General features: G+C 43.1%; 1 protein-coding gene across 1 annotated transcript in view; it reads left to right on the top strand.

Annotated features, from left to right (window-relative positions):
- Positions 1-12421, top strand: part of MRPS27 (mitochondrial ribosomal protein S27) — a 167150-nt gene that overhangs the window by 22795 nt on the left and 131934 nt on the right. Inside the window, exons 3-4 of the mRNA XM_077462496.1 lie at positions 7373-7443; positions 10792-10850. Coding sequence (XP_077318622.1) covers positions 7373-7443; positions 10792-10850 — 130 coding nt within the window. The remainder of the gene's footprint in view (positions 1-7372; positions 7444-10791; positions 10851-12421) is intronic.

Genomic DNA, 12421 nt, shown 5'->3' with positions numbered 1-12421 from the left:
GCGGATGTCCGTGATAGGCGGACCACTGACTGCTGGGAAATTGAGTGTTCCGCCTATCACAGACAGGGAGGCGCGGCTTTTGAATAGTAGAATGTCCGCCGTCTGTCTGCTCGACACGCTGATCGGGCAGGCAGACGGCGATGACTCGAGTATAAGCCGAGGGGGGCACTTTCAGCCTCAAAAAAGAGGCTGAAAATCTCGGCTTATACTCGAGTATATATGGTAGCTGTAATAGAGAAAGTAGTGTCATTCACCGGACTGTGCTGTGTTGCAGAGCTGTGTAATCTCTGCTCCGGACCGAATGGCCAGAAATACAGATACCTTTGCAGGCAAAACATTTTGCTTCTGCCTAAAGTTCTGAATTAGTTCTGAATTAGTTCTGAATTAGTTCTGAATTAGTTCTGAATTAGTTCGGAATTAAACTCCTCTATTATTTTACTTGTTTTTTTATAAATGGACCCTCCCAAGCCTTATGCCATAATGTGTTTAGTATGCACTGCATGTTGGCTCATAATGGCAAAATTATCTGTCAAATGATGTCCACCAGCGCTGTGCTGTCACGGGTGCTTCCCTTTTCTCCTGGTCTTCCTTCTGGGATCAGTCTGTTTGGCCCGGGCTGTGATGATGTCACATCCACGCTTAAACACATCATCATGGAACATGGGGGGTGCTGTAAATGTACGCTGAGTTGCGCATGTGCAGTTCAGTATACATTACTGCTGATAGGCATAGAGAGGCATTAATGACAGAAGAGGCCCTACCTGTCAGCTATTTTTTTATTTAATTCTGCTTTCAAGTGGAACTAAACGAATGGATTTAACAATTTCCCAGAATAGCAACATTAAAGGCATGCCATAGATGATAACTCTCACAGTTGCTTGTGCTCTCAACAGAACTGTCAGGCAATCAAATGGCTGGTGTCAAAACTGATCACATGTGAATCACCTTGACAAATGCAGATCAAAAAAGAGGCTTGGATGCCAACTTCCTTGGCTGTAAAGGCTAAGAGGGTTTAATTCCACTTTGAGGGCCGTCTCACACGGGATATCGCACAGAAACACGTTGTGCGTTCCTGTGCGATTCACATGCAGCTCTCTGGACATTTTGAATGGGCTGGAATCACACCGCACCAAAAGTAGTGCATACACTTCTTTTGGAAACTCACTGCAACCTGATCGCATGGTACTTCTGTACCATGCGATCCAGTGCGGGCAAGTTTTGCAATTCTTGTATTTGGGGTGCACTAAAATATATAATATTTTTTTATTTTTATTTTTTTCATTTTTTTGCATTACCTTTCATTCCTATGTAATATAATAATATAGTGCAACTGCAGTTCAATGTTTTGGATTTTTCTACCTGGCCCCTGCAGTTTTCCTGTGACAGGGGATGCTTAAACTGCAGGAAACTACAAGCATGAACAAGAATAATTTAGAAATGATATCCTGATTACAGTGATCACAGTGGTCCCAGACTAACAGAATTGCTTTTTAAACAAATTATGGCTTCATTAGCTTTTATTTGAAAGAAAGGACAGATGGGGTTTATTGGTGTGAGTTATGGAAGAGCGTTGCACTTCCTGGCCTCTTCCATCTGTCACATTCCTATGTATGCTCGCTCCAGGAGATGCACCAGACTGGCCTGTGTGTGGTGTCTGTCTTGCTAGCCTGTGGTTTGTATCAGGTGTGTGTGAGATTCATATGAAAACAAAAAATAATTTAGAATCCACAGCAGGCTTCTAAACCTCAGAATATGCTGGAAATTAGATGGAAAAGGTCACCCCAAGAGGATACCCGTGCAGGTTTGGCAGAGCATAGTAACATAGTACTATGGACATAGTAACTTTGTTAAAATAAATGTAAACCCAATCACTGAAATCTCATGTAATCTATGTCATGTTCATGCAATTTCACAAGTAATTTTCATTATATTGAAATCTGCGTTTTCTATTAAAATAATTCCTGGTGCTCACCCTGAATTTGGAGTCCTTAGTAATAATCGCCCAAGACCAGGCTGCCACACAGAAAAGTCCACATACACACTAATAGATTTTCTAAAGATTTTTGTCTTCAGATTTACCAAAACTATATAATATGAGGTCAAACATTAAAGCCTCATACACACGGTTCAATTGTCGTACGACCGAGCGTCTGATTTTTTGTCAAAACCGCATTTGCAGGATTTTGTCTAGCATTCTAACTATCCGCAAATTGTCGTTCGACAAACACGAACGTAGTGACGTACTGCGAGAGTATAAAGAGGAAGTTCATTTCTCGAGCGCCACCCTTTGGGCCCCTTCTGCTAATTTCATGTTGGTAGAAGTTTGGTGAGTGTTGATTCTCGATTTTTAGATTGTTCCTGATCTTCAAATGACAGTTTGGGAGTAGGCAGTTACATTATAAACAACATAATGGAAAATTAACAAGGGACACCAATATAGTTGTATCTTTGACCTTAAAAACTCAGTGATAATGGTGTTGTGGTAACTTCCCCAAAAAATCTAACGACAACCATAATATTAATATTATTTATTTCGCTACGAAACAAATGTCTTTTAAAATACGTTTGGCATAACTACATCAGTATCACCAGCAAAGCAGCTTCGTTATTATCCCATTAAAGAAGATGAGAATGTGCGCTGCATTTAGACATTTCATCAATTGTCGCATCAAGAATGTTAATTTTAGATTATGAATGGTAGTTTACAAGACCAAACTCTTCTGGGTAGTTCCTTGATCCCGATCATGCGTATTTGTACTTTCCATGTTGAGCTGTCGTTCGTCAAAAATGTACTAGTCTGTTCATCCAACTTTTGTCTGACGAAAAAGTGAAATCGGCTGTCGAAAGCACCGTAATAATCAGAAAATTGGCAGTTAGTCAAACGAATTTTCCCAGATGATTTTCATGTGTACAGACCTTAAGAGTTTCAATTTGCATGCAATCAGGCAGGCCCTTGCACTACATGGTTTTGGTAAATCTGAAGATGAAAATCTTCAGAAAATCGAATACTGTGTATGGGGTCTACCACACAATACCACAAAGCTTTGGTGCCTACACCTAGGAAATACTTTTTTTTTTTCTCAGTACAATCAATCTGTATCAAGCTTATAAGGCACAACCAAAACTGCGTACTGTATTGCAAAAGATCGAGGCAAGCTTTAAATGCGATGGGGAATACAGAACAATCATGCCTACATGTATAGAACCTTTCAAGCAGGTTGTACTGAAGGCAAGCTTGTTTGAGGGGGGGGTGACCCCAATCACGTCATAGAAGGAAGTCTAAAACAGGGTAGATAACACATGCCTGTACACACTGTTATTTATTTTCAAAAAGAAATAGAAAGGAAGCAGATGAACAAAGATGGAGAGGCAAGAGAGAGAAAAATAAAAGGGGGGGGATGTTAGAGGAAAGCTAGGGAGGGTTGGAAGGGGGATGGAGGGGTCACCTCCATAGGAGCAGGGACCAACAGCGTCAGTCAAGCAGTGGGGACCACTGACAATGAATCTTAGGTATATTTGAGGAATTTGTCAGAGAAGTAAAACCATCTGGACTTATGTTCCTCCGACTTATCCTGTAAAGCGGAGTTCAAATCTTTGATTTGTTCTATGTCCTTCTATCTGGCGAGCCACTGGGCCACCGTTGGAGCCGAATGTTGCTTCCTTAGAGGTGGCATGCAAGCCCATGCAGCATTAAGGAAATGTTTGAGAAGATATTTGGGGTAACGTTTCCTTGACAATGGGGTAAGGTTAAGTAGGACTGCAGCTGGATTATCTTGTAAAGAAATGTCAGTGATTTTATGTATGAGCATAAGCACTGGTTTGTCAGAAAGAAAGTTGCAAGCGTAGGACACTCCCAAAAAATATGTAGGAGGATACCCGAATGGAGGCCACAACGGCAACAGCGATCCGTCTGATAAGGCAATATATTTGCCAGAACTGATGGGGTTCTAAACCAACGTGTCATCATTTTGTATGTGGTCTCCTGATATTTACTGTATAGGGAGGATTTCTGTGCAAAAAAAAAAGTATGCATTATTTTTGGTGTTCAGTTAAAGGTAACGTGCATGTGTCCCATTTTGCTAACAATGGGGGGTCTTTAGGGGCATGGAGATTCAGCAGAGATTTATAAGATCAGGAACTCCAGATCGGGCCCTCGCCCAAGCAAAGCTCATAGAAAGAGTGGAGCTTACGGGCAAAAAAGGGCAGGTTTAGGCAACGATCCAAGAAAGTGCGACAATTGAGTAGTCCTCCAGTGATCCAATTTAAGAGGAGCCTGCCCTGACAGCAAAGTCTCTGTGGATTTCCAACCAGAAGATCGTAAGAGCTGAGAGGCCCTCAGAAGTCCCTGTGAGCTTTGCGAAAAAAGTTGGATTGGGACTGGGTATGAACCCTGGGTGAGCAACAATTGGAGTCATTGGGGCTGGGAAACTGCTCAGTGAAGATGATCGGAAAAAATTGTCCAGTTCCGCTAAAGTGGAGCCAATCAACGGATGAGTAGGTGAATGGTTAACTTGGATTTTCCCTGCCCATGGTAGACCAGGAAGTGGTTCCAGCGATACCCAGAGTTTCAAGTTACGGTATCAGTACCAGTCCACAGCCCTGGTCATTTGCACTGCAGTATCATACAGGGCCGGGTCAGGAAAACCCACACCACAATTCAGCTTAGGTTGTAACAGTAATGCTCTGCAAGGGCATGGATGTTTACCCTGCCAAATGAATTTGATAAATACTGAACATACTGCGTGAAAAAAGGTTTTTAGGTATTTTTACCGGCAGTGCCTGCAATAAGTACAGGAGTCTGGTCATCGCGTTCATCTTAAGGCGGAAGTAAACCCATCCATAGAACAGTTATATTTCCGGCACGTGCCGGAAATTTAACACTCCCATTGATTGTGCTCTCAACCAAACTGTCAAACCATGCAATGGCTGATGTCATAACTGATCACATGTGCAGCATCATGGCAGTTGTAGATTAAACAGAGTCCAAGATGGCAGCTTCCTTGGTAGATAGGGGGGTTTACTTAGACTTTAAGTCCGTTACAGTGGCCAAACCAGGAAAGGGCCAAAGAGTCCTACTTTTTAAGATCAGCTGTTAGCGTTGACAGGAAAGACTGGTAGTTGAGTCATTTAGGTTTGCAGGGACAGCCCATTTGAACAGGAAAAAAGGGCATAAGCTTGCTCTGGTAATGTCTGATAAAGAGATATTTAAGGCTTTTGATTTTAGTAAGTGAACTTAGACAAGCTACTTTCAACTCCTGTAATAAGGAGGTAAGAGGCTCAGTAATATAAAATAAGAGATTGTCTGCATAAGCCACCACTTTGTGTTGGTATTTGCCGACTTCAATGCCACGGATGGACGGATTACCTCTGATATGTTGTAGAATAGGCTCCATAGTGAGAACAAAGAGTAGGGGAGACAGGGGACAACCCTGTCTGGTGCTGTTTGAGATGGGGAAAAGGGGCTGGAATCGTAGCCATTTACCCATATCGTAGCAGTGGGATTCTTATAATTGGTTGAGATCCAAGACAGGATGGAGTCTGGCATTCCCCCAAATTTGAGTATCTCTTGGAGAAAGGCCCAGGCCACCCTGTCAAAGGCCTTCTCAGCATCTGTGGACAGGAGCAAAAGGAAATACTAGTGCATTCTGCTGTTTCTATGATGATCCGTGTCTGAATAGTGTTGCCCCTAGCCAGGTTTTTGGTGAATAGTTACTCATAGCACTGGGTCCTTACCCGGCTTAGCGATCACTGAAATAGAGGCATTTTGCTTGTACGCAGGGAGGCTGTGTCCGTTTAAGATGGTGTTTAAAGGCAGTGATGAAGTAAGGTACCAAGGAGTCCTGATACTGTTTTTAATAAGGGAGGGTAAATCCGTCGGGCCGGGAGCCTTACCAGACTGAGTGTCTGCTATGGCCGATGCAAATTCCTCTACTGTAATGGGCTTAGAGAGATCCTCAAGTTCTTCCGAGTGAACAAAGGGAGATTGGATTCCCTAAAATAGTCGCAGATGTCCGAAAAACTCCGGAGCGGTGAACCATAAGTGGGAGGTTGGTCTAAATTATACAACTTTCAGTAAAAGTTGTGGAAACTCTCCGCTAGTTCTGGAGAAGAATGAACTTTAGAACCCGACAACAAAAGTAGAGCTAGAATGTCTATGAGCGCTTGGTGCATAAGGCATTGGCCAGTAGGCGGCCACACTTATCTCTGTATTCGTAAAAAGAACTAGGGGCCTTTAACAGTACATGTTTTGCTTTGCATAGAGAATGATCCCTTATGGCCTCCCAGACTCTAACCAGTTCAATTTCAATGATACGCTCTGGTCTGGACTCTGTTGACATTCTAAGGAATAGAGTCGAGCCATGCGGTCGGACAAGGTTTTATTGCAACATTGTTTGGCCGCATGACCATGTTTATGTATGATTCTCCTAATATAGCATTTGTGTGAAGACCACACAGAAATGGCATTATTCGTTCTTTTAGTGGTATTCGATCTCCTCTGCGTTTTTTATTTTTTGCACTATAAACAAAAAAAGCGTAAATTTTGAAAAAAACAAACAATATTTTTTACTTTTTGCTATAATAAATATCCCCAAAAATATTTTTAAAAAACAAATTTCTTCATCAGATTAGGCCGATATGTATTCTTCTACAAATTTTTGGTAAAAATAGTCGCAATAAGCGAATATTGATTGGTTTGCGCAAAAGTTATACCGTCTACAAACTATGGGAAAGGTTTATGGCATTTTACTTTTTTACTAGTAATGGCGATGATCTGCGGGTTTTTTTTTTGCGGTATTGCGACGGACAGATTGGACACTTTTGACACATTTTTGGGACCATTGACATTCATACAGCGATCAGTGCTATAAATATTCACTGATTACTGTGTAAATGTCACTGGTAGGGAAGGGGTTAACACTAGGGGGCGATGAAGGGGTTAAATGTGTGTTCCCTCAGCATATTCTAACTGTATGGGGATAGGACGGACTGGGGGAGGAGATATATTGTTGTTCCTACTTAGTAGGAACAAACAATATGCCTCCTCTCCCCTGACAGAATAGGGACTTGTGTGTCTACACACACGTGCAAGCGATCGCATCTGCCGACCTTGCATCGGATCCCCCGCCGTACCTGTACAGGGTTTCACCCAGGAGAGCCATTGCGCCGCAGTATATCTGCGTGAGCCATTCGGGAACTGGGTCATTTCTTTAAGAATATCTGCTGCAATTTCGGGATCTTTCTAGAGCGCCTCGTTGAGTCTCCACGTAGAAGTCTTGGGGGACACTGATGAGAGAGCAAGTTAAATTCAAAATAGTGAAGTTTGAAACTAATTTGTACTCGTTTTCAACAAATCATGTTTGTGTCTTCACAGTTAATCTGGCAAATAATATGGATAAGAACTATGAAAGGAAGTTTCCGGTTAGCTCCCTTACAGTTGCACAGGTGAGTAAATATTGCCTGTAGGCTAACTGATTTAAAAAAAAAATAATAATAAGTTTGAGCTGTAAGATGTCATTTGAGTGTGCAACTATATGATTCTTCACTAGTCAATCCAGCAATGTTTTGTCTTTGATGGGTGACATTTTTTATTTAAAGTAATTGTAACGTCTCTTTTTATTTTTCTATAAAAATAACAAACATGTTTAGTTACCTCCTCTGTGCAGTGGATTTGCACAGAACAGCCCGGATCCTCCTCTTCTAGGGTCCCTCTTCTATGCTTCTGGCTCCTCCCTCCTGTTGAGTGCCCCCACAGCAAACAGCTTGCTATGGGGGCACCCGAGCCGAGTCACAGCGCCATGTGTCCAATCAGACACTGAGCTGTGGCCCGTGCCCGCCCCTCTCTTCTTATTGGCTACCTGTCTTTGATTGAAAGTAGCGGGAGACAACAGCACTGCTGCTGTCTCTCAGCCAATCAGGAGGGAGACTCCCGGGCAGCCGAAACACTCGTGGACATCATGGGACAGAGATGGGGCTCAGGTAAGTATTAGAGGGGCGGGGGGGGGGGGGGGGGCTGCTGCACGCAGAAGGCTTTTTATCTTAATGCATAAAATGCATTAAGATAAAAAACCTTCTGACTTTACAACCCCGTACACTTGTGTGTACGCTATGGTCATTAAAGTATTAGGGTAAGGTTAAAGTGGTTGTAAAGTCAAAAGTTTTTTTATCTTAATGCATTCTATGCATTTAAGATAAACCTTCAGTGTGCGGCAGCCCCCTTTAGCCCCCCTAATACTTACCTGGGCCCCATCTAAATCTAGCGATGTGCTCGGCCGTCCAGGACTCTCGCTCCTGATTGGCTGAGACACAGCAGCGACGCCATTGGCTTCAAATGTCAGCCAATGAGAGAGAGGGCAGGGTTGAACCATGGCTCCTCTTCTGAATGGACACACAGAACTGCGACCCTGCTCGGGTGCCCCCATAGCGAGCTGCTTGCTGTGGGGGCATTTAACAGGAGGGGATGGGCCAGGGGTGCCAGCAAGGGACCCGAGAAGAGAAGGATCCAGGCAGCTCTGTGCAAAACCACTGCACAGAGGAGGTAAGTATAATATGTTTGTCATTTTTAAGGGGGGTAAAAAAACAAGACTTTAGTATCACTAACTCTCTAGGTAGAGCAAAGGTATATTTCTTAGTAATGTTTGTAGCTACAGAGGTGAATGAGGGCCAGTTTTAATATATGTTCTAATGCTGGTTTAAAATATGTAAATAACGTATCTATCGGTATATAACACACACCCCAAACGTTTTGGGATTTTATTTATTTTTTAAATAAACCACTTTTAATCAAAATAAGGTCAGTGAGCATCAATGCAGCCAGATCTGTGCCCATCTGCAGCCTTCCATTTACTTCTCCCATGTGCTCTTAACTGACCCCAATGTGTTGCAAGCATTTAGGTGTGACTTGCCTCTCAGCTCCACCATCCACCAAGAATTAGCCAGTTAGCAGGAGATGTGACAGTGATCCCAAACTAGCCAAGGATGCCATGCTTATTCTCTCACCTCTGTAGAGCACTGGAATCTCTACCACTTCTTTCAAATATAGCTGATTACTGCCCTGAAACCATAATTTAATCTGTGAATACAGATGCGGCACTGTGCAGGAAGTTCCATTACTGTAGTTAAAGCGGGAGTCCGCCGGGAGTCCACGTTTTTTTTTTTTTTTTTTAAAAGCCAGCAGCTACAAATACTGCAGCTGCTGACTTTTAAAATAGTGACACTTACCTGTCCAGCGCGCCCGCGATGTCGGCACCCGAAGCCGATCTCTCGATCGTCTCTCGGGTGCTGCCGCTGCCATCTTGGGTGTGGGAATCAGGAAGTGGAGCCTTTCAGCTTCATTTCCCGGTTCCCTACTGCGCATGCGCGAGTCGCGCTGCGCAATAAGGATGGACCCGCTGCCTCTGGGATCTGTGTGTTTCCCAGCAGGCAGTGGGGGACTTTCGGAAAGGGGCGTAATCTACGCCCCTTTCTGCAGAGAGCTATCCCTGAAGTGGGTGCAGATACCTGTACTGTACAGGTACCTGCACCCCCCTTCCCCCTGAAAGGTGCCAATTGTGGTGCCGGAGGGGGGGATGATTCCAATGAGCGGAAGGTCCACTTTAGGGTGGACCTCCGCTTTAAGCTTTCCTGAGCAAGCGAGCCGCATGCCGCTCCGAGCTGAAGGCCAGAAATCATGAGCCGTCATCTCCACTCGGCTTGACGCTCGCAATTTCCGGCAGCACTCGCCCCCCTCCATCCCTTTCCGAGATACACCATTGGCGTATAACACGCACCAGCGATTTTCACCCTATTTTCAGGGGGAAAAAGTGTGTGTTATATGCCGATAAATACGGTACTTCGGAGTGCATAGTCTGGGCACAAGTTCTCTTTTATAAGGGGTGTTTACTTTTTCAAAAGTAAATATTGGCCCATTTGCAACAAGAATTGGTACATTTCTTAGTACAGGTGGTCTCTGGGTTACAAATGACTCCTACTTACAAACGCAGAGAGACGACAGGAAGTGAGAGGAAATCTTCCCCTGGAAAGGAAATTCACTCCTGTAGGAGTTATCATGGTGAAAAAGGTGTCTCCACTGAAGCTTAATAAACAATCCTTGTTTCTACAACAACCCAAAAATTTTCAAAATCCAATTGCCACAGCGGCAAAACGTGAGGTGAAATCTTCTGAACAGGGGCACAGACAGCAAAACAAACTTCCCTGTGCTATCCAAAAAATGTAAATAAAATTTTTTGGGCTGGAGGTACAACTAAAACAATTGTACCTGTTCCAACTTACAAACAAATTCAAATTATGAACAAAACCTACAGACCCTATCTTGTTTGTAACCCCGGGTCTGCCTGCTTATCTCTCCTTGCTGTTAACATCTTTCATAAATACATGTAGATGCCTGTTACTTCAAGGTATAGTCTTCATAATATAAATGGTGGTTATAGACACAGAATAGCCCGACTGTATTTTTACATCGGGGTTGCTGAGGTGAGGTGACCATGATATTACAGTTACAATTGGGTCAAGGTACACACTATTGGTTTTGTTAAGTGGAACTTCAAGTCGTTCCAAACGCGGGTCCCAAATCTTGTGTGCAAACACCAGCTTTTCGCTACATTGGCAATCAAGCATGCCTTCCCCAATCTACAATGCAATATCGTTATCTTTCACATGGCTACTAAGAGGAATAGTTACCATTGATGAATATTTGAAATGTGTGCAATGTTAGATATGTTCGGTTGACTTATCAAATTAATTTAATTTATAGGAGTTTTCAACTTTGCTGGATAATTATTTTTTCTTTTACAGTTTGTAGACAATATAAAATCAAGGGAAGAGATTGATCAGGCTGAATACTACTTATACAAGTAAGTAATTATTATCTGGTGTTGTTAGTTCACACAGTTGCTCTGAAATAGCCTATTTATGTTCAAATTAAATCAATAATTCTCTTTGGTTTCCTGTTTGTAAGACCGGTGGCTGCTATGCCTCCTATTGCTGCAGCCACTGGTCTTGGCACATCCCTTCTGTAGTTCTTTCTCCAGGAAGCAGTGATGTAATTTTGTCCCTCTTGCTGTGCTGCGCAGACTGAGACTCTCAGACACATTCAATGTGTACAGGCCCAGTGTACCTGCCCACATTCACTACAATTTCCTGTGGTTGATAGGAACTGTAGTTTTCTTTTACTGCTGAGAGAGAGGAGAGGATGTGATGTACACCCTGCTGTTACACCTCCTTCTTGGCAGAGAAGATGCTGTTATCGTTTGAATTGCGGAGAGGAGGTCATTAAAACTCAATTCAACTTTTTTCCTTAGTGGTAGGGATTTTCAAAATGTTATTAACTGTTTAGGGGGTGTACTAATGGGGGATGTCTTTTTGCTGATCCCAGAGTTCTTCTTTAAAGTAGATTGCCAAATATGAAAAATCACCTATTTAAGTTGGGTCCTCCCAGTATGTGTAATGACATGGAGGGGTCCCAACTTCCTGCATTTCCATACTGACAACTACAGCAATTCTATCCTGCTCTTGTTTAAACTACTTGCTTGACCACAGCCTGGTAAAAAAAAAAATAAGAGTTGCAATATAAGATATATCTGTATTTTGATGTTGTGTTGCAGTACCATATTTCACCATCAGGTAACAAATGCAGGCAAAATCTGTGTATGCAGCAGAGTGTCTTAAAGCAAAGTTCCAGTCATTTGTTTGTTTATTAAAGTCAGCAGCTACAAAAAACACACACTCACCTGACCCATGATCTAATGGTGCACTCACCATGTTCTCCCCGTGTCCTCCCTCGGCAGCACCGGCATCTTCAATATGGGCACCTGCGTGTGACAGCTTTCGGCTTCACAGCCGGGTGCACACTGCGCAGGAGCGAGCGGCGCTGCGCTCTTTGACTGGTCCTGAAGTCTTCTAGTGTCCCAGAAGACTTTTGGGAAGGAGAACTTCTGCTTCAGATCACCTAAGGCAACCGGAATGGAAGTGGGAGCAGGGACCTGCTCCCCCCTCCTCCCCAAAAGCTCAGTTTCACAAATAAGAGTCGGGAAAGGGGGACATAAATTGGAAGTTCCAACTTGGGAGCTATGGACAGTGTGTGTATGTAAGGTACGGGGAGACAAACAAAAAAAATTACATCCAGTTTTTTCTATTAAAAACACAATTTTTTTTTTTGTTACTCATACATTACCTGCTTTTAACTATGCCAACGTTTCTCAACCTTTTTACCTTCATAGGAACACTTGAGTTAATTTTCAGGTTTTGGGGAACCCCTGCTAAAACCAATTTTTTGGGCCAGTGAAAAGAAAGTCCACTTACCGTAGTGGTCAGTATATTACCTTTTTGGACAGATGGAAAGATAATTGTTCTCATTCTGTTGGCTCTGCCAGGTAGGGTTAGCCCGATGACTATGCAAGCACCATCAAATTGGATGTCAATCTGC

The sequence above is a fragment of the Lithobates pipiens genome, unplaced genomic scaffold, assembly GCF_037356315.1.
Source record: "Lithobates pipiens isolate NorthernLeopardFrog02 unplaced genomic scaffold, aLitPip1_a1.2 Scaffold_3, whole genome shotgun sequence".
Taxonomy (NCBI): domain Eukaryota; kingdom Metazoa; phylum Chordata; class Amphibia; order Anura; family Ranidae; genus Lithobates; species Lithobates pipiens.
The sequence above is the reverse complement of the archived record's forward strand: the minus strand, read 5'-3'. Positions and strand labels throughout refer to the sequence as shown.